This window comes from Solenopsis invicta, chromosome 9 (genome assembly GCF_016802725.1).
Source record: "Solenopsis invicta isolate M01_SB chromosome 9, UNIL_Sinv_3.0, whole genome shotgun sequence".
NCBI lineage: Eukaryota > Metazoa > Arthropoda > Insecta > Hymenoptera > Formicidae > Solenopsis > Solenopsis invicta.
The window spans coordinates 6421495-6445176 of record NC_052672.1 but is presented as its reverse complement, the minus strand read 5'-3'; the positions used below and the strand labels follow the sequence as shown (position 1 = coordinate 6445176).

Genomic DNA, 23682 nt, shown 5'->3' with positions numbered 1-23682 from the left:
AAATGCAGGCTTGTGCATAGCGTGGATAGATAGTTCATGAACGTTCTCCGACGGTGCCTTTTCTTTACCTAACGACATCGGCCAGAGGAGACACGAATTTCGAGCAGCAGTCTCTTTTCGCGATAGTCTTTTTCCAACATTCACGTTACTTCCCTCAAATTTCCTATCGTAATATTATTAATCCGGCACGATTAATTTATTATGCTGTCTGATTCCGAGATGCTTAGTTTTGAACATTAATTGAAATCCAATTAGAATTAGTTGAATATTAATCGAAATTCGGATGTGTAATGATTTGCGTTAATATTCGCATAAACTATTAAGTAATTAATTAGTAAGAGCTTTTCAGCTATTTTCTTTCATTTCAGTCAAACAATCAAGCAATTTAGTTTAACAAACGAAAGAGTCAAACAATTTAGAAAGCTATAACTTTTTTTCTACGAATTAAACGTCTTGCAATCTACAACTTCAGTTCTACAAACTATACGTCTTACAAAAATTCAGATCAGAAATCTAATCCTAATTTAACAACGTAAAATTAACCCTTAAACTGTAATGTCGGTCTTATAGACCGTTATTGAAACTTTACTTGTCAATAATTTCCTTGACAGTCACAAAAGGCGTTCTAAACTTATCAGTATCTTCATATGCCATTTGTCTCTACTAAACATTGCAGTGGTCTCATTATCATTCACTGAGAACGTGTAATATAAAACAGTTGAAAAACTATGTAGCGATTCCACAGAGGAATTTATCGTTTGTGTTACTTCTTCGCAGTATTGAGCATGCACGTTTCTCTTCATCTACGTCTCATTTACACATTTAATTCTTATTTACTGTGATGTTATATTTTGTTGTTAGCATAAAAATTTTTACTAAGATTAAAATATAACATGACACCAGTAAATATTCTACTCTTCAACTTTCTTAGAACTTTCTAGTATTTTTAAAATTTTTCGAACGAGAGTAATGACTTTTTTTTTTTAAACATGCCTTCTTTGAACTTTGACCTTAATAACTCCCGAACGGGTCGACGTATGTATCAATCTTCGCTTTGTACCAAAACTTTTCTTTTTCTTTTTATACTCATTCAAATGATATATTATAATAGGGAGGGTTTCACTTGAAATATTTGAGTTGAGGTTTCTGCAATAGCATTTTTTGAGGGTGACAATCTCTACAACCCTTTCAAAAACAAGTCCCTCGAAATGATCAATCATTTATTTCGCAATTTTTCATGATTTTGAAATATAGTTGATAACATTCTATAGACTAATTTAGAGACACTTTGTATTTGAGATTTTCTTGCTAATCCTCACATTAAAACAACTTTCTTTGCCTTATTTACAAATATTCAGAATAATTTAAAAAAATATATTTTTTTTATTATAAAAAATTTATAAAATTAGTGGAAACGTGATAACGATTTTTCAGACCGCTGTTTACCAATAGTATAATTTTTTCGAACGTTACAGTTTAAGGGTTAATAATATTTCAAACAAGACATCTAGTATTCCCGTCGAAAACTGCTGCGTCGTTACTCGCGGCAAGACAGTCCCGTCAATTTCTACTGCGTAAGCTCGGTCTACGGTCTTTCATCCTCAACGCTGAAATCGTGATGACAGAGAGAAAGTGTGGGTGGAACCGGAGGAGAACTCGTATTTGCGTAACGTCAGGGAGAGAGAGCTCGACGGATTAGGGGAACAGATTCGTTAGAACGCTGTAACACAGTACGGACACACAGAAGACGGTGGTTACCATTTGCATCGGTACACTCATACTGGCACCGGGCGTTTCCTCGTCCTCGTCGGGCCCTGACTGCTCGGTGCCCTTCGACCGGGTAGCGTTCGCGACTAATGCACCGTTCTCAATGTTAGTTTTTGAGTTTACAAGATCGGTCGTTTTGGAACGAATCGTGTTCTCTTGCGCGCTGCTATCCTCATCATCGTCGTCGTCGTCATCGTCGTCATCGTCATCGTCATCGTCATCGTCGTCAAGTATCACCCACCCGTTCTCGTCGATGTCGCCCGTGCTATCTTCGATCTCGTCGATTGCCATCGCTTCGCTCGCGGACCCGATTCTAGCGACGACTTCTCGGTCGGAAGGTGCTTCGATCGGCGAGGTCGCCCGGTCGGACTCGCTCTCGGATTCGTCAGAGACCAGCCAGCCGTTCTTACCCAGACTGCTCTGCCTGTACACGCGACTTCTCGGCGGAATCTCGGGTGCTGGTTGTTCTTCGCTCGAGGGAACCATCTCCCTCGCGTCGTCGACGATGTTCGACCGCGCGAAGGAATCCTCGAGGTTGCTCGACGTTTCGTCGACAATTCTTGGAATAATTTCTTCGGTACGTGTCCCCGTTGCGTCGTTGACGACGTCGCCGATGGAGCCTGCGGTCTCGTCGCACGGGCGATCGATGGTGGATTCCAAATCCAACGGAGTCGCGGCTACCGTTCCCAGGTCGGTCTGCAGATCCTGCTCCAGATCTTGCTCCGTGATCACCCAGCCATTGTCGTCGAACATCTCCTCGATGCTTCTCTCGTCGATTATCGAGGCGCTGCGACGTTTCAAGTCCCTCTCGTAACGATCGTCAGGCGTCACGCTACCCTCGCCTCGGGTGTTCGAGCTAATACTCAGCACCGTGGTTTCCTCGTCACTTTCAGAGTTGCAGGAATCTTTATCTTTATTCCCGTTATTAGCCTCCGCGCTATCTTTATCGCCGTAATTTTCATCGTCCCGCTTCTCCTCCTTTTTCTCCTTCTTCACGTTGCAGTTTTCATCTCGAGACTCGTCATCCTCTTCCTCGTCCTCCGTCTCCCCCTCGCAATCACTTTCGGAATCGCTCTCCGACTCGCTATCGGACATCGTTCGTCCACTGACGGAACTGGAACACTCGGAAATGCTGTGCGATTCTTTGGATCTCGAGCGATCCCTGCGCTCGTCCGTCATCTCGACGGTTCGATTCGTCGTGGAATCCGACGCAGGTTCCTCGGCGAGAACAGGAGGGGCGTCGACGTCCTCCACGATGACACGGATGGAACTAGGAACGTCTTCGAAGTTACGCTTCGTTATCTCTTCGGCGCCGCTTCCTCTCGCGTCGGAGTAATCTTCGCGAGTCGTGAGAGTGGATTCGTCCGCGGTGCCCGCGGCTACCAACGAGATCTCGTTGTTCCCGGAACGACGACGACTTTGCACTAACGCGCCCTCGTCTCCGGATGTCACACTCGCAACTCGACTATCGCCGCGGCAACTCCCGAGGAGACTTTCGGGTTCGCTAATCGCGAGGTGGGAAGAAGTGGATGAGGTGGTCGATTCGTCCGTAATAATAACGTCCGTTTGTGCCGAGCTAGCGTACGTCGCCTGCGGTATAAGCGCGTCCCCGTCGGCGTCGACGTCATAAGCGGAATCCGCGATCGTGGCTGTAGCCACGATTACTCTATCGTCGTCGACGCGACCGGCCGTGCATCTTTCGTCGTCGGTACCGTCCGCGCTAAACGCCCTAAAACGATTACGGTCGAGGGGGTTACTGGAATTAGAAGTGGCCTCATCATGTGCAGTCGTTTGACCGTGAGCTACGTGCGCTACGAACCTGCTGGTGTAGCTGCCCGGCGTCGTCGACGTCGTCGTCGTCATCGCGGCGCCGCCGGCGCCACCGCCGCCGCTCGGCGTCGTCATCGTCGTCGTCATCGTCGTCACGGATTGCGCGGGGCTGCCCCTCGGCGACGAATACCTGAGACACGAGTGGATCGGTCGGAACTTTGTCTCTTTTTACTGTGCTGGCTTTCTGACTGTTATCATTACTATTACTAAGGGATAGCGCTTTGGGGTGCCTTCGGCCTGATTGCGTCCGATCGAGTACGCAACTCGTCGGACGACGTGGCACATCGGCTCCGATAATCTTTCTCTCCTTAATATTGAGGTCACGTTTATTTCCTAACTGCCATTGGCTGTTAGATATAAGCCTATCGCGCGTCTTCTATTAGGACTGAGAGACGCAAGATTGCACGATTAATGAGCTTTGCTGATCTTGCTCCGTGTATTTATCTTATTCTACATCTCAAGCTGACTCGACATCCAGTCTAACTAATTTGATTTTCAGTTACAGAAGAAGTATTCCGTGTAAACGATGATCGCGCGATATTCACTTTGTAGTCGGAGCGCAATAGTCAATCGTCTACGTAGTTAGACTCTAGAAAAGAAATCTTTCGATCTCTGGCTAGAACACAAGTTTGAATGTAGTTTTAAACGGCATCGTAGTCAAGCGATCGATTCGAACATTAGTAAAAATAAAGATTGATCGGTTTCTTAAATGCAAAGTGGATGTTCTATCCCGCGCTTCTCGAGTGCGAACGCGTGCTCGCGGCCGAATTTACGCGCCCTAATGTATTACAATTCATCGCCAGACTGAGCGGCTAATCAGTTTCCGCAGCGCTACGTGGAAAGTTTCTGATAGCAGCGAATGCGATGGGGAACGTCCACGTGATTCTTTTACAAAAGCCAAAGGGAGTCGTCGGGTCGGGCCAGGGAGAGCACTTACGGCTTCGTCTGCTCTCTCCCTGTTCTCTCCCATCCGTCTCTCGTTTCCTTAGGTTACAGTTTCGAATGAGGGGATTGCCGCCGTCGCGTCAGGGGAACGGGGGCGGAGAAAGCTTACTTCGAAATTCAGCGCGAGTGGGTGCATTCGTATGCTACCGAATGCGACGAGAGAGAACGTCGAGATGCGTGTACGCGATGCTGTCGCTTTTGTAACGAGCGCAAATAAACACGGCAACACACGAATGAAAGCTCCGCGATAGTTTCTGCGAGCAGCAAACGTGCAAGTCGACAACATCGGATTTTCGATCAAAACTTGAGACGAAAAAGAGAATCTTCCAAGAGATAGATGATAATATTACTTGAGAACTGTATATCAAAGGAGAAGAAAAGTTGAGAAAGGGAGAATTGCAATTATTTCTTCCAATGCATATTAGAAAAGCAAAGAGACTTCAGAAGATATTTAATTCTACATTTCAGGTTTTTATCATAATAAATATAACTTCTATTGAAAATTCTCGTTAATTTTCTTATATTTGGCTGATATTTTATCTTTTTATTACCTCAATTATTCATGCATTTTATAATTGTTATCGTGCAAGTTCTATTTATATTTGATAATTACACGAATTAATAGCATAGTTATATCGGTGAAGATTTTAAAGGCATTGACCGCCAACTAATATGACTAAATATTTTTGACAACTTAAATTATTAATATTATTATATAATGTTGGACATTAATCAATTAATTTATATTTGTTAAATAAAATAAATGACTAAAAATTTAAAATATGCATAATGATAAATGTAATCAATTAATGAAATTAATTTAAAATAATTTTTAAACAATCCATCGCTTTAGCTTTCACTTAATTAAAATAAGCAAATAAAATTAAAGCATAATCACAATTAATTAATTAATTAATGAAAAGCATAATCACAATTAATTAATTAATTATTGAAATAAAGAAATTAAACACCGTTGAATGAAAAAAAAATATAATAATTATTCTTTAATCATTAATTTTTAATCATATTTCAAAAATTATATTTATGCAAATAATTACAAATTTGAAGAATGTGTAATATCGAAAAGATATCATTAAATCAATGTATCAGTCAAAACTTAATTTTATTTATTATGTTATTCAATGCAATTAAAGCTATATATCAATCATTAAATAAAATGAATGATTAAGAATTAACAATTGATTTTTTAATCAGTAATATTTAATTATTTTTAATCAGTCGATTGAACTAATCAGAATTACATATGGCATTTTATTATAATCGATTTATTTTACTGAATACAAATTTAACTGTTTAATGCCCAACATTTATTTTAAAATAAAACTTTAATCATTTATTATAATTGAAACATTTTTAATCGTAATTATTAATCAATAAATTGATTAAATTTTACCCATACTATTATTTAACTTCAATAATTTAAAAAACAAATATTGTCTGTTGCATATATTAAAATTCTACATTCGCTTTTCTTGTATTACTTTTATTTACAATTGATAGATAAATTTGCCACATACCAAGTTTCCAAAATACATTTTTTCAGAATATAAAAATTGATAGTTTTATTCATCATATTAGTTGAGAATTCAACCTTTCGCTTATCCCATGAATTCATTTTTTGATCAAAGATATACTTGCCTGGTGGAAGGTGAATCTTCCTTGCTTCCTCTTCTAGCTTCGGCACTGCGAGCGAGTAAAGGCCCGATGTCGGTGCGCGCCATGGCGGATTCGCTTCTCTGACGATCTTGAGAAGCGGCGGATGCCGCAGTTGGAGTAGTCTTCGATGGACGACTGTCTGTTTCCGACTCCTCAGTGTCTGATTCCGTCTCTTCGGAAGAGCTGCTTGTCTCTTCGTCTTCATCCTCTTCCTCTTCCTTCTTCTTCGTCGCTGGCTCTTCCCGCGGCGCTGGTACCGGCGGTGGTGGAGCCGCACGGTTACCTGAGAATCCAGAAATTTATATTGATGTAATTTTTATTTTAATCAACTAGGCGGAAGTATAGATTTAATTTACTATTATACGTATAAATTTTCTGCTCTTCGTAATTAACGATGGATGTTATAAAAAGAGATATTCAAACTCTTTTAATAAGGTAAATATCTCAGTAAATAAATGTATAGCGATGCTGTATCAAGGTTGTTCAACCTTTGTAAGAATTTATAACAAAATGATTTAACGATATAAGTAAGTAAAATATAAAATCAACAAGTCGTCATTATTAACATACAAAACTATGAACAATTTTTTAATTATTACAAATGTAATAAAAACTTGTTGAGTATTTGAATGAACCAATATCCGGACAATATAAACTGCTAGTCTTTAATGTTTCAAATATTACTTGTAAAATAACAACAAAAATATTATCTTATAAGTATTTAATTTATTTTCTTCTCTCCCGGAAGAATTTTATTGCGAAAAAAAATTTGTTTTCAGACTTTCATAGATTGTAAAAATTATTATTCAGCAGTAAAATCCGCTGTGATCGATATAGGCCATCTTATATTTATGTCTGACATTTTCATCGATCCAAACTTTATAACCTCATATAGTTACATAATGCTTACTAACAGAAAGGAAATTATTTAAAAAAAAATTTTTTTAAGACAAAGAAATTATTTTAAAAACTCATTTTTTTTAAACAAAATATATTTTATAAAATGTTCATAAATCTCGTTTTGCAATTTATTAGTGTAAAATTTATGAAAAATTATTAATTTACAATTTTTTATAATCAAAAGTGCCTTTTATGACATTAGTATTTCACGACCTTCATGCTATCTCACAAAAGTAATTTTCCCTTTTCAGTAAATTATAAATTACGTGTGCTTTACTGAATAAACTTCTAGCTACAGATAGTGATTGATAGAACTTTGATTAACTATGATTAACAAACTGATTGATAAAAATTGTGTCGCGTTAATATTTACTTGAAGAAAACAAAATGATATTCTGCCACCTTTTTCTTTCCTCTATATATTTATCAACATAATAATTTTTTGTATTTATTTAATAAACAATTTTAAAAAATCTTTAACAAATATACATTACAAAACTTTTAGGACATTAAACACACATGTTTTAGATTATTTGGATATTAATTAATTCAAATACTTTACAAATTTATATTATTTTCAAAATAATTAAAAAGTTTATTGTACTTTTATACGTTAACAATAACATTTTATATTTCATATTTTAATTAATTTTATAATTAATAATATTGTATTGTAAGTATAATAATAATTTTATTTTATATTGTAAACCTTTACAAAAATTCAACAATCTTAGCTTTCGTTGCGTGTCCGATTACTGAGACATTTACTTTATTATGTATTTATTACAGGAAAATCAGTCTTAGATTTAATGTAAGGAAATATTCGTAATGTCAAGCTAAGGAATACGGTCACGGACAAAGGAGACGGGAAGAACGACAAGCGGTGAGGACCTGTCGCGGTGCATGGAAATGTGCGTTTATGCAATCTCAGGTACAGGATGAGGACGTCTTCCCCCTTTCGTACCATCTATCCGTGTTCACGGTTGACGGAAACGCGACGAGAAAACGGACCGATCATATCGACCGACGACGGTAGTCGGAAACAAGAGGTAGCAACGCGAATATCGCCACGTCCGTCCGCGTGTCTCGCCCAGGACGAAATACGGTTGCCTCCGACTTAAACGCGTGGCGAATTTGAGCGGAGATATGACAAGCGGGACGCGGCGTCGGAAAAGCGAAGCGACAGCGTTAACTAAGAGCGCTGAATGGATAACGAAATTATCGCTTCGCTGCTCCGCCGCGCCGTCGCCGCTGCTTGCGGAGTCGGTCGGTGCCAATTTCAGCTTCCGAATATTTTGAAATACCGCGCTGTAGGCTCAGGGCATTGCGGTCACATTTTCGAATAGCAACGTTACGCAATCGCGTTGATACTCCACGCAGCAATGTTTTACACGCATCCCTCGCATACGGAATTAGGCCGATTGTAATGGACACGCGGCATTTCGCAATCGAACACGGAACGCCTTCTACATCGACCTTTGCCTATTAATTCCGTTAAATTCCGCGCGTTCCTATTTCTTTTGGAAAAGACTTTGAAATGTTTATTATATCAAATGTATTCGAGAATTTTAAGTAAACCATTTATTTAGGTGTTCAGTAATATTTTATTATCTTCTGCGTTGTCGATGTTGGTTATGGCGATCAAAAAAATATCTGAATAATACTATACTTCTTTTTACTTTTAATTTAATTTCATTTTAATTATACATTGAAAATACTTGAAGTTTGTTATTGCGTTTCTGAGGAACGGCAGAGTTTTATGTGCGAATTAAATTTCACGAAACAGAGGTGGAAGGTTAAACGCAAATTTGTCCGTACATCCAATTTCCGCGAGGTGCTCGACGGAGTACTGAGAAATACAATAGATGCGCTAGGCTGGATTAGCGTACGAAGCAAGCAGAGACGTGCTTTCGATTCTCTCTCTTCGTATAAACAATGGGTAATAGGCGCACAACGAAATTGGGACGTGTCGCGGATAGAACGGTTTCTAGCTGCGAACGTGATAAAACCCTTCGATTACTATCTCGCTGCATGCTGTTCTCTCTTTACTGTACAACATGTAGATAAATTCTATGCACAGCTCTTTTGGGTACGCCACCGGCGCTGTGCGGTACGTGCATCCATTAGATTGCATTTTCTTCTCTTTCTGGTAGTTAGAGGAAGTCTCTTTAGCGGAGGGTTTGCCAATGGTGAAACGTCATGTTCGATTATAAGAATCTTATTGTTGCACGAATAGCAATAAGCAAGAAGTTATCAACTTTCGAGTTTGCAGCTTATGAATATTGTCATTTCGAGAAACAGAATTTTATATCGCTTATCTCTGTTAAATAAAAACTTCGAAATACTTCTCTCTCTACTGTGAAGAGATAATTTGTTTATCGTTACCATACCGTCATTTATTAGTCTTAAGCTTAACTACATGGAGAAAATTTTCTTTCAGAATTTATCTCAAAATTATGGCAGTTACGGGACACTATGGACTTCAAAGAATTTTATTATACTTTTCATAAAGTGGATAAAATAATTTTAATAAATGGTTTTAATAAGTTGGATAAAATGGGCACATTTTGGCGGAGTAGCAAGTAAAAACGATATGTTTTTTATAATTTTGAAACTGCTGAATATAATTCTGACCTTTAAAAAATTTTAATTAAGCGGAGAAGTATTATAACCAACATATAAAGTTGTTAAATATATATATATATATATATAAAAGAGAAAATAAGCAGGGGAGTATGAGCCATATAGATAATAAAAGTACTCGTATTATCTCCGTTATTAGGTAAATTGCTAGTAATTATTTGGAATCCTTTTTTTAGTAGCCTGTCGTTCTGTAGTAGCGTTAATTTTAATATGTCAATACACAATAGCTGTCAATTGTTGTAAGATATTTTTACTTTAGAGCATTTTGAAACTTTTTCAAGACACATTAATATTTAACTATTTCTTATTGTTTTCAAACTTATAAAGCGTATTAGCACACGAATGCACGTACACTTGAGTGTTCTTTTTGTTATTTAACTTTTTATTCGGCTATACACATTTCGCGTTACGCCAAGCCATTCAATAGTATAACGTTTTATTAATGTGACTATAAAAACGTGCTGGTAACATGGCACTATTGAGATTTTTATATCGAAACAATTCTTCAATAAATGCATTGTCATTTTGTAAGGTTGCATTCAGAAACATTGTTTAATGTTAAACAAGAATAAAATAATCTGTAATGGGAATATTCTAAACTATAGAAAATTAAAAATAAATAATCTTGTAACAAAATGTACTTTCTTTAAACAAAATTAATTTTTAAATTTATTTATATAATGGGTTCCTGTTCCTCTTCGATTCATTATGCAATGTAATAAATATTAAATAATAAATATTTTATAATTTAATATTTCATAATCTAGAAAATATTAAACAACATTTTAATGAATATAACCGTTACGTTTTAATATAAAATTTTGATTATTAACAAAGTTATTGAATAAAATGTGATGGATAATTAAATTCGATTAAAGGGTCAGACTTGGTCAAAAACTTAAAAAAAAAATTAGTTTTGGGTTTTCCTATTTTCTATAAATACAACATTTGGAGAATATTCCTTGAAATTTTCAAGGTAATCCGGTTAAAATTGATGGAGTTATAGGCATTCAAAGTACGCTTTGCTCGACCATTAGGAGCAGGAATAGTGGAGCAATTGTGCCGGAGAAGGAACAATGCTTTGTCGGCACTATCAGCAGCACCACATTCATGTTTTAGAGGCTATAATCTCTTCAATAAATTTACTATATACGCCTGGAATAAATTATTCTATGTAAGTTAAAAAGCTAAACATTTTATTTAAGTGTACATTTGTCCTGAAACTTTAAACGCGTTTTTTTCGCATTTTTAAAATTAGTAACTAAATTACCTCGAAAACTACTGCATTGATTTATTTTAAATTTTATAGGTTTATTTTAGATAACTATAAAAAAATCCTTGAACGAAAGATTTTTATACGCACATTTCTTTTTATGATTAACAAGCAATATTTTCATCAAATATCAAAACTTTAACTTTTGACGTCTATTCTGTTCCAAATTAACATTTTCAAAACTGTTCAAGAACTAGATAATTTAACGTTTAAATAACTTTTTTCAAATTTTCTATTTTAAGTGATTCAAATCCCAGCAGCAGTGGTCACCGCAAAACAATCGTTTAAACAGAACCTTTAAGGAACTGGCCACATCTTTTTTATTTATTATCAACATTTTTTATTAAAAAAACTATATCCAATTCATTAAGATATAATGTACACTTTCAAATTTTTTTAATAAGTCATAATTTTCGTAAAAAATTTTCCAAGACACACCTTTTTCAGCTTCTTAACTGAGCATGTATGAAATTCTTTAAATATTCTACGAAACAAATTCTCTCCCTGCGTCGCTTGTTTTGAAATTTAATTTAATGATGGGGGTCTTAGGAATTGCGTTAGTAATTGTTACATTAATTTACCTGCGCCTAAAAAACGGCTCTGAAACGGCGGTCTGGGAGTCGGCGGGGCGGCGTTCGACGACTCTCTGCCGGCCGCGGTGGAAACGGTGGTCGTCGTGCTGGTCGGAGGTGCTCTCGACAGGTACTTCTGCTTCATCTCCTCAGCCGTGAATGGCGCGCCCGTACTACGTATTCCGGACCCCGCCGAGCTCTCGGAGCCGGTGCTCGAGTCCGACGAAGCACTCCTGGCCGCGGGAGGAGCGTGAGTTTCCGCCGAAGTTCTCCTGCGCGAGCAACAATATTACAAACAAGCACGTTAATAACGCAGAGTAGAACTCGAACAAGTTACTTGTTTGCGCCGTAACAACGTCTCGCGCCGCCGCGAACTCCGCGCTTAACTCCGATATAACACGCGAGTGCTGCTAGCTGACTGCGAATCCCGCGGTTACCACCCGCGTGATTAATATCTACGTGCACAAACGCGCGCGCGTCTTCGGGTCTTTCATTCCTTCGGGAGACCACCATGTTGATTTACTGTCTTAATAAATAGCTTTCGCCAGATCTCGAGTGAATTTGTGGTTTTAATGAGACCGCCGCGACAACTGTCTTAATTTTTTAAACGCGGTTTCGGTACTTTGTCCAAGTCAACATCAATTTTCGGTTGGAGAACTACTATATTGTCGTCTCATTTGTGTAACAGATTGAACATCATCATAAATACTGGATATATTGGCCTCTGTACACACATTGATCTTCGGTACTTTCTTCATGCATAATTGGGTCATGACAGTTGTTAATTTTCATTACACTTAGCAGTATAAACATTTCTTTATTGACTCTTACGCTTTAACATCTCTAGAAAGTATTTGTATGGCTGTTTATTAAGAATACATGGGTCAGATCTCAAAACAGTTGAATCCATGAACGCAAAATTTGAGCACAATTCTTTTCTTGGTTTAAAAGTTATGTAATTTTTTATTTACTTTTAATTCTGACGTAAAATCGTTTTTGCAGTAATTGTTATAAGCTTTTCTGTAACGTGCTGCAAAAAATGTGATTAGAAAACCGGTTGCCTAAAGCGTACTTGTGGTCTCTTAAATCCTATCGTGTTTGAAAATATCGAATTTATGAATTAAATTAATTAAAAATATAAGAAGCCATTGACTAATATTTATTTTATTAATGATTTATCGAAAAAGCAATCAAATATTTAATAATTAATAAATAACGTATGAAATAAAACTGGCTTGAATTTATTTTTGCGATTGAGAAATTTTTATTCATAGCGATTAGTTTTACTATTATCACTTTTCAATTTTACATTTGTATTATTTTTTTATAATAAAATTTATGGTGATGCAAATTAGGAAAATTAATGAATTAAGTTAATGAAAAATTTACATCAGATATGCTTGATTTTCTAAAACGCTGATAGCGTGCACAAAACAAAATAAAACTTGTTAAATTCATGTCTGTATTGCTTAATTCTTATTTACTTTTCTTGTTATTGAATATTGTTTTTATGAAATAAAAATATAAAATATTAAAAAGGTACTTTTAGAAAATCGGTATGCATCCAGCAACTTTCTCTTATTTGCAAATTTGATGACGAAGTAGCATTACGAATTAAATCAAAATTTTTACACATACAAATAAAATTCTGATATATATTCGTGAAAACATTTATTTAGATCTATTTACTCGATTAAAAGTTATTTATTTAAAACTCCAACAAAATATGGTTATTTTCGCTGTATAAACTATTATAAACAAAATTTTTTGTTTTATACTCCAAGACCAAAATTTAGATATTATGACAAAAAGTTTTTGTCGTTGATTAAGATAAAAAAAAAATAATGAACTTGAGAAGCTTGCAGTTTTAAAACTTTGATAACTTTTAGCTAATAACTGATAACTTTAGACTTTTGCTGTAAAATTAAAACGTTCTTAAAAAATTATTCTAATTAATTAAATAAATGTATTTAAATAACTACAGTGCTTTTAGCTTTTCAAAGAAAAGAAATTCGCAGAACAAAATCATGTGTACAGATAGAAAAACTTTTTAACTGGATAATTCTCTTACGTTAACTTGGCTGCTAGAGTTTTTATAATAAAGTTTGACAGTTCCGTTCGTTTACCTGGCGATGGCCGGTCTCCTAACTGGCTGCTCCTCGGGTTCCCGTTCCGGAAGTTCCCTCGGTGGCGGTGGATGAACGGGGGCAGGCGTCGAGGTCGGCTGCCTCTCCTCCACCGTCTCGGCGTGGACGGCGGCGGCGGTGGTGGTGGTGGTCGCCGCGGCGTTCTTGTTCTGCTTCTTGATCCTCGAGATCTCGTCGTCCTCGCTGGTCTGTCTCGCCACCGCGGTCGGTACCTTTCTCACTTGTACCTGCGCGTGAAAAAATCACTTATGGCGAGAATGCTGCGTGGCGTTCCGCCACGTACGTTCCACCGCCGCCGGTGTAATCGCGATCGAACCTCGCTCAATTCCCTTCGTGATTTGCAATCCGGATCGTTCCCCGAGTCGAGTGCCGAGGGGTTTACGATCGGGGGGTGTCCGTTCGCGCCAGCCGCTCGACGCGACGCGCGATTTATTGAGGCCGCGAAATCCGCACGTGCATTTAAATGCAACGTTATGGCACGTACGCGACAGGTGGCGAATACGTGAATCGGCACGGCAATTACACGATGCGCCCAGCGCGCAGCCCCCGCGAGTGTACATACATACACATCGCGACGCGATAATAAGCAGGTGTGCGTGGTATGGGATTAAGAGTGGGTGGCGTAATGAGATGAAACGTAATAATAAAAGTGTAAAATTACTGTATTGTTACCTTACATTCGCAGTATTTCATACAAAATACAACGCTCGATGACGTGGGTCAATTCACTCGATATATTACTCTTTCCCTCTATCACTACCGTCAATATCCTATCTATATGTACACACGTATTGTCGGCTATCCGCTCTACTGACACGCGCGAAATCATAGAAAATTAACGCTATATATTTCACATAATGATTGGCACTGTGTTGACCGCATTCGCAGGAATGACATTCATTCGTTATCGTCACGCGTGGTAGTAACTTCGTATAAATCATCGTGGACTAAGATAACGGTCCTTTTGCCTACGTGTACGAGTCGGTATTTGTGTTTGTACGTTCATTGAGCGTTTTGACACCAGCCGCTATCATCCGAACAATGGGATGCGCGACATCGAACAAATTTCGTTCGTTGCACTGGCCGTCAGCATGAGGAGTTCGTGCCCATCCGTTTATTTCTCCTGCCATAATAAGGGGATTCCTTGCGCAAAAGTGCGGAGGTATCACTGTCAAAAATAAATACGATGTCGTCAAATTCACAAACGGCCATTCAAGCGGTTCTTAAAGGAGCACACACACACACACACACACACACACACACACACACACACACACACACACACACACATTTTCCATTTTTTTTTTTTTTTATGAAAAAACGCAAAAAGAGAAGTTGTGTTTATTCCATTGTAAAGATCATATTTTTTTTATCTGACATTTAAATTTTATTAAAAAATGATATAAAACGACGTTGCTTTCAAGTTTACCTATCGTATTTTTGAAAACGATGGTCACTGCTGCTCCCACAGGATTTATCAGAAAGCAAAATAGCGCAAGCTTTATAAAGTTGAAACATGGAGTTAATATTTGACGTAACGTTTTTTGAAATATTGCATTTGAGCAAATTGGCATCTGGTCAAAGTCGACGTAACGGTTTATCACTGTAAATTTTGCTCGTTTTTGTTTGCCTGCGACAAAAATTAACATAAAAAAAAAGTTTACGTTAAACTTTTAGTCTTTAAAAAAAAACGTGTGTAAAATTGTACGTCGAGCGGTCGAGCCTTTAAGATAGTGTAATGCAATGGTTAGATGTTTGGAAAGTATGATTTAAGTGATGAAGCCATGTCATATAATTTTTTAATAAAGCTTAAATATTAAATAGGAAAAGGTATGGAAGAAACACGACATCTCTTTTCGTTTTTATATAAAAAATTTGCAAAGTAGATCTCGTTTTGACCCATCCTAAGTGTGTATGCTCCCTTAATTAATTAATTATTTATAATCACTCATTGTTAGCTCGAGATCAAAATTTCTAAGCCAAATCAGAAACCCGGATTTTTCAATATAATAACAATATTATATCATATTATTTGTACATTTTTTACAACTTTATTCTTTTACACACTGAGAAGAAAGTGAAAATTATCTTTCGTACTAAATACTTTCTTCGTTCAACATAAAGAGGTTAATGCACTTTAGATCTTTGCGTATTACTGATATCTCCGGATATTATTAAATTACAGCGACCACGACGTTTTTCCAAGTATTTTCTAAAAGTGCATGCAAGGCTAATTAAATAGCGTTCATTGAACACAGCCGTGGCCGTAAATTAACCGTATCGTTGACGCTTAGCCGTTTAAATATTGATGCGACGCGGTGATATACGGTGTATCGATAAGCAGGGAACGGCGATTAAATTCACTGATACGCTTCTCTATAGAGAGTGCACATTTTTTGGCGTAAAAAAAAAAATTTACGTCGGCCAGCGGATTTGCATATAGAGATGCCGGACGATTGCTCGATTGTCCGATTCAATCAACTGAGCTCCGTGCTGCATCAACATTTAAAATATGAACGTCGAGGGAGGAAAACAAATGGGTCAATGGTGTAACCATGTGTTACATCGATAAAAAAAAAACACGGTTGTCCGTCGAGGATTATTTGTCGATTGGTACGGATCTATTGATGCGAATTTTTGTAAAAATGTTGTTGTCGCAAAACACGGAACGATGTATCAGTGTCGCTTTTATCAACAATCGCGTTCGTACGTAGTCTTTCGACGTGTTATTTACGTATCGCTATAATTTAGCAGAGATTTTTCGGCTTGCTCGAGCACACATTGCATCGAAATAATGACCCTGCGCCAGGGACAGTCGCGTTTTTAATGCGAAACCTATCATAACACGGCGGATGTTTATGGAAGTTGGTGTCGTGGGAGGCACAGATCGATATCCCAATGTAAGAACTACCTAAGATGGCTTATATATATATGTACGAAGGGTTGAGAGAGGTCTTATATAGAATTCATATATAACATAAAAATGTATTTTGTATGCATATAGCAAATGTATCTGGATTACACTGTCACCTTGAATTTTTATTAGCAACGAAAGCTGTATATATTTATGACATGTAATAATTTTTTTGTCCAAAACGTGCGCGTTACACGTTATATGTATTTTATTTCGAGATTTTCATCGCGCATTGAGCTTGCCAAACAAAAACATAATTTCAACTACGATTTTAAACATTTGCATTGTTAATCTCGACGTATTGACTTTCATTCAATAGGCATATCAATTATTTACCATAGAAATAGAGAAATATGTAGAATGTATACTTACCAAGTACACCAGTTATTCTCAAACTCTTGTTAACGAACCACCGTTATTAAATGCAATTCGTACGAACGGCAATATTATTTCAATCGAAATTATATGGCAGGAATTAACAGAATTAACTCTTCTTCACTATTTAATTCAATCCAAACGTTAAACTGATATTTTCGTTCGCAGTTATCGCGGGCGTGTATTGTAAGGGCACACATGTTATATACCACTAAATACATAGCTTCAACTTAACAAACTGTTCAGAGCTAAAATAGATTGGGTTTCCAATCCGCGAGGTCTCATCTGCAAAGTCAGTCTAAAGATCAATTTTCAGATAAGCGGAAGCGCAAGTAAATCCAAATTTTGGACCTTGATCCACTTTAGCTTTGAAGGCCTTAACGTCTAGGCTGTCAGAAGCGTGCTGTTCTAACCTGTGGCTTAGGCGGTTGCGGTTGCGGCACGGGCTGGCTCGCCGGCTCCTCCTTCTTCCTCTTGCCGGCACGCTCGCACTCCTGCAGCTTCTTCATGACCCGCGGCGAGTCCGTCAGACGAAATATGCCTGACAGGGGACCGCGCGCGGCGTCCTCCGTGTCCAAGACGCGCTCACGTAGGCTGGACGACTCCTGCGGCGCCGACGTGAATCTCACCGTCGACCTGGTGTCACCGTCGGAATCGTCGCCGTCCCGATGTCGCATAAATCGACTCCTGTACCTGGACTTGTTCCTGGGTACCTCGTACTCCGGCGCGTCGTACCTGGCACACACATATACACACACGCATATACACACGCGTACACAGTGGCGACGTCGATTAATTAGAACCATTACAGAGAAAGTGACTCTGGATCTGGAGAAATCACCGACAGTGATTTCCCCTTACGCCATTGACAATTCTCCATGAATTAAACGCGGATCGATAAATTATATAAATGGAATGAATAGCCTTATCACGCGAGAAACACGTGTCCCTTGTCAAAGTTCAGATTAAGGATCTTAATAATAATAGTAGTAAGACTTATGATTCAGCACTATTATTATAAAGTAACAGATGCTATTATTATAAAGAAATCTGTAGTAAGACATAGGATTTGAAAGTTACTTTGTAGCAATGAAAAACTGAAAGAGTGACAGTTTTACTCTGTCAAAAAATAATTAGTTACCGTTACAAAAAAAAAGTTATCGTAAGTAACACGTTATAGTTATAAAAAATGTAACAAATTACTTTTCAGTTATATTTCTGTCAATTTTTTGTAATGTTTACGTATTGCTGCTTTAAATACAAGAATCTTACATTTCTAACATTATTAAATTACATTACTTATTATAATAAAATATCAATGTAATAAAAATATACTTGATATATTAACTAGGTTAATAATTTATTGCATAACAAATTAATATTTGTACTTGGAATATATTATCAAAAATGTAAAGTTATTATTTTACCCCGCTAAAAAAATTTGCTATAAATTCAAACTTCGTAATAAAATCATCGTAAACGAATTGTCCAGAGTTTGTTTTAAAGAGTAAAGTCTCAACTTTAATGATTATATGACAGCTATTCTCGAAGATGATATATCACTCCGCCCTGTCGCATGCAGACCATATGTTGCGAAATAAGTTTGAAATGTATAAAGTAACCGTAAAAGCGACTACTAAATTAAATATTGTAGTTGCTAGTCACAAAAAACCAAGTTGAATTACAATTATAGAAGGAGAAGAACGAAGTTATAGTTACTGAAAAAAAGTTACTTTAACTGTAACTGCGTTATTAACAAGTATTAACTTTCTTGGATAAAACTCTGTGGCAACAATAAAAATCGAAAAAGAATCGAAGCACGTCTAAAATGAAGTATATTACTGTATTACATTTTGATCGCTCGGACATATGCTAACGCGAGCGGAAATTTTTGTCAAATAATATTAATATTGTCATCTTACTTAACATAAAATATATTTAAATAAATATCATGAGACGTAAATACTTTATATTGGATATTATTGGACACTGTAAGTAGATCAAGTCAGCAAAAGGTCAGACAATATCAACTCGGATCTTGTAAAAATAAAAAAAGTGTCTGTCTCCTCTCCCTGAGGACGGATAACAACTTATCATTTTCTCGCGAGCAGATCTTGCAAGAACACGTGTCTTTGATATATGTCACTTGAAATTATGACAAGGAGGGGAGCCAATGACAAGCTCTACCTTTAGACTGAAACGCGACCTGCTTTATAGTCAGATTATCTCAGTTCGATTCGAGAGGACGTTCTGGAGGATTGCCGATGACAGGACGAAATGATATTAGGGGATCTCCCTCTTCTATTCCCATATCATCTTCTCAGATATTCCCTCAAAGCTCGTTGATAGGACTTACCGAATTTTCGGCCTTATCTTTTAACCCTTTAAATGTCAAAGAACGCTGTCAGCAACAGCGCCATATAATATTTCGACGGAAAAATATATATGAAATTTATTTTAACTAAAGCATTGCAAGTAAAAACTGAATTTTAATCAGGTAATTCAATGATATCAATTTTAAGACATGATGACGTTAAAAAAGTATCTAAGAATTTAACAAGAACTAAATATTAAATTTTAATTAAATAACACGTAAATATTCTGCGTAAAAATCTAAATTGTTACGTACATACGCGTTGTTATAATTAGAATTTAAAAAGTTAAAACAAACTTTGTACGCTGTTCTTTCTCTCTCTTTTTCTTATCGAAATCAATAAATCTTACAGAAAATAATGCTCTTTACTAATCGATTTCCTGTGTAGCAACTGATTAGCTGTACGTGTAGCGAAAAATCGATCAGTACAATAGACTCCGGAATGGATACTCACTCTATACAATAATAATCTTCGTCAAAAATCGCCAAAAAAAATTCAAGATGTGCATCGGTCTTTTAATCAAAGTCACTTTGAAATGTTAGCAATTCGTCGGAGGAATTGCAATATCGCGTTCCACGAAATCCTCTGTGAGAAGTAACCTCGTTCACAGATTGCAATAAAATCTGTCCGAAGCGGATGGCCAAAGATAAATAATTAGACGCGAGCTTTGAGAGTTGACCGCTTTCTGATCTGAGAGATGTAGTTATTAAAAAAGTTGACGTCTTGCATTTTTAGTGAGAGATTTAAGAAATCCTCAGCAAACAATGACTGTTTCTTGAAGTATCAATTTTTTCAACTGTATGGAATCATGTCGAGGAAATTTATACAATAACATTTTAATATTACCACCTTTTAAATTTATATTACTATCTTTTAAATTAGATAAATAATTTAGAATATTAAAATATGTGCAATACATTTTGAAATTTATAAATTATTAAATTAATGTCGAATTAATTTAAAAAGTGACAAATTATCATTATCTTAATAAGACTAAATAAAAATGTTCCTTAACACTACAATAATATATGTAAATATATAATACTTTAGTCAAAATTGTAAGGCACTTTATATTTTTTAACTGGACGGATTTAAACAGAAATTCAAATGTGAATTATTTTACGTTTAAAAAACTCTTCAAATTTATGTACATATATTGCTAGTGATCAATTTAAAATAATACAAATAAAAAAAATTCAGATGAATGAAATAGATGTAGGTGCCACATAATTTTAGCCAATGCTGTATACAATTCTCTATTTGCAACAATTATATAAAAATATGTATAGGTTAACGTATAGGCATGATTTGCGTATTAAACCTTTTGACTTTTTAATCCGCCTATCTGCATTTGCACTATCATCCGGCATTATCGATTTTAGGCACTTAACCATTTAACTACATTTTCGTGATATGATATCAGGCGTTGTCACGCTCCAAAACGCCGGCAAAGAACACACGCCAGAAATTGCGACGGCAATAACGGCCTTTTGTATATTTCAACCTTTCGGGCGACGCGCAAAAAGAGAAACGATTGAAACGCGCGTTTTTCAGAACGTATTGTGAAAAAAGCACGAATAATGGAATTTTCGCTCGAATATCACAAGGCAAGTGTCAAAAATAAACATCGCCACGCGCGCGCACGTTTTGCGGACAGTGGAAATGCATCGCATGAGATTCATTTACAATTCGAACGATATCTGGTTCGTGAGCGCGACCGACAAATTGATGAGACCTTCGCAAATAATGGTATTTTCTCTAATAATCGCACAAAACGATCACGATTGTCGTAATTATATAACAAACGGAACAGACGGCACGGGGCTGGACGGCCGCGATTCTCGTACGTGAAGTAGGTCTTTGCCAGTGCGCGAGAGCGTTAATTACTAAAAAAATACGTGCTCGCGCGTACCTAAAGCATTTAATTTACATTTTGACGAGGCCGCTTAATAAAACGCCCCGATGAGGGGCTCTAACGACCGACGTTGCATGAAACAGGCAGCAATTAAACTCGACGCGCCTATTCCAAGCTGAAGGTACTTTGAGTCGGAATAGAAGAAAAGAAAGAAAGAGAGAAAAGAGAAAGACAGTGCGAAGGAGAGAAAGAGGCAAAGAAAATGAGAAAATGCCGAAATGATGCACGCGTATTTATAACGTCGGAATAAACATGCAAGGTATTTCAGAAAGTGCACTTTTCTTCTTTCTTTCGGCAGAGCTTTGAAAAATATCAAATCTTGTGCAAGAAATTTTTAAAGCTACAGTATGCCCCGAAAATAAAGTTTAATAATAAATACCAAATGTTATCGAACATATAATCAACCGTCTGATAATACTTACTAAATATTTGGAAAAATAACATTATTTTTGAATTAATTAACAAAAGATTTAATTGAGATTGTTTTCGCTCAGCATTTGGTAGCTCGTTCTTTGCGGTATAAATTTGCAAGTATATTGTAGCACAAGAGTTTTGTGGTCATTTCAATGCGAGCTTTTTTAAGGTGTGAATATTAATGATTACTTTTGAACATTTTTTTATACCTACCGTCGATTAAAACTATTTGCTGCCCAAATATATTTTTCATCAAACATTAAAGCGTGCAATAATTAAAATGCAATATTTTTCCCCGTGTCGCGACCGTGCCATTAAAATTAATAATCGCAATGGACAATTGCATTATTTAATATGCGTTTAATACGCGTGAGAGAAGGAGAGAGACATTTAAAAATTGCACTTTAGAGAATAATTAACGTGCAATAAAGAATGTAATAAAGACCGCTAACGAGAATTAAATCCGAGCAAAGCCGTTGCGTTTGACGAAATTGTACGAGCTGTTTGAAAAAGCACGGATCCGATGAAAGATATCGACTCAGTTAACCCGATTGGCCAAACTGTACCGTAAATACGTCCCCCCCTAAACCCTCGAGAAACACTTGCTAGGCACGTACCAATTATTGTAGCGCGCCGATCTGATGGCATACTTGCGTCGTTTGCGCCGCTGCGCGAACCGAATATTAATACGTTCCACTATCTAGCGCCTCGCAGTAAAAAGCCACGTTACCCGTATTATCGGTCCAATCTGTTACACTTTCAATAGTAGCAATAAACAATAAAACGTCGCGCGCGTGCCTGGAACAGTTTCACCTCCCACACCCACGGTTCGACCCCCGAAGAAATATATCGGTCGCAATTGTACGAGCCGCAAATTGTTCACGGTCATCTCAGCGCGCCACTCGTCTCGTCCCGTAAATAAGACTGCGAATTTTCCGCGACGGCTGATTTATCGTTTCGAAAACAGACTGAAATCTCGGCGCCGTAAATTAAGTAGCGGCGCTCGATCTCGGGTCGCCCTACGATCCAAGGACACACACACCCCTCGTCCCTCCATCAACCGTCCTGCAGTTTTTAATCGGCTCCGAGACAAATTGATCTCGCTGATAAATAGCGGAAGAAATGGTTTCCCCGTCTGGACATTTATTTTTGTAATCTACTTAGACTGGTACCGGTCTAGAAGTCGAGGCTTATACAAGGCAGCTTTCCTGAAAAAAGTTCTATTTCGTGCCGAACGGTTTTTCCTCCCCCTCCCAATCGATTTGTACTACATATTTCCCCGAACTCCGTGAAGTACATGTATGTATGATATTACTTTCCGAAAAATTTATATCGTTTTGTAAGTCGATATTACTGGCGCAATATCAAGAAATGGGGACAAGTATATGGAATACAATGGAAAAATAAATAAACTGTCCCGATCATTTCCCGTAAACCCACGTTAGAAGGAAATAGAGCACGGCAACGATGTGACGGGACTTGATCCGTACTTGCCGCAAACAATCGGCTCAAGATGGAACAACACGGCGCGAAAGCAATCGATTTTTCTCGCATCGCTGGTAACATTAGGGAATAATACTCGGACAGCATCGGGCGCCCGAGAAGAGAGACGTAAGAAATGGCGATAGTTACTCGTATTCGGGAACGTATCGATTCCTGGCCAGCCGTTCCTCCTCTTGCTGCCTGTACTGCGAGGCGAGGCGGTGATCGCTCTTGCTCCTCATAAGACCGGGAGAGCCCACCGGTGGGGCTAAACTGCTGGAGCTCCCCAGCAATCCGCCGCTTCCGCTTTCCGGTTTAATGTTCAATTCGCCGTAACCCGCCACGTGAAGGACAAGCTGATTCGGATCGTGCGCCATCACGAAGCGGACTCGCCGGTTGTAATCCCCCGCCTCGTATTCGAAGTTCCTGCGAAGAACAATCGTCCATCTTCAT

At 37.5% G+C, this 23682-nt stretch overlaps 1 protein-coding gene across 5 annotated transcripts in view; it reads right to left on the bottom strand.

Annotated features, from left to right (window-relative positions):
• Positions 1 to 23682, bottom strand: part of LOC105199173 (apoptotic chromatin condensation inducer in the nucleus) — a 100637-nt gene that overhangs the window by 18254 nt on the left and 58701 nt on the right. For 4 of the 5 annotated variants that reach the window (XM_011166139.3, XM_011166141.3, XM_039453377.1 and 1 more), the window contains 7 exons: positions 23380 to 23655; positions 17457 to 17778; positions 13734 to 13981; positions 11617 to 11879; positions 6202 to 6502; positions 3587 to 3727; positions 1759 to 3496 (listed from right to left, as the gene is read on the bottom strand). In XM_011166139.3, coding sequence (XP_011164441.2) covers positions 1759 to 3496; positions 3587 to 3727; positions 6202 to 6502; positions 11617 to 11879; positions 13734 to 13981; positions 17457 to 17778; positions 23380 to 23655 — 3289 coding nt within the window. The remainder of the gene's footprint in view (positions 1 to 1758; positions 3497 to 3586; positions 3728 to 6201; positions 6503 to 11616; positions 11880 to 13733; positions 13982 to 17456; positions 17779 to 23379; positions 23656 to 23682) is intronic. The other variant, XM_011166143.3, reaches the window with a different exon arrangement.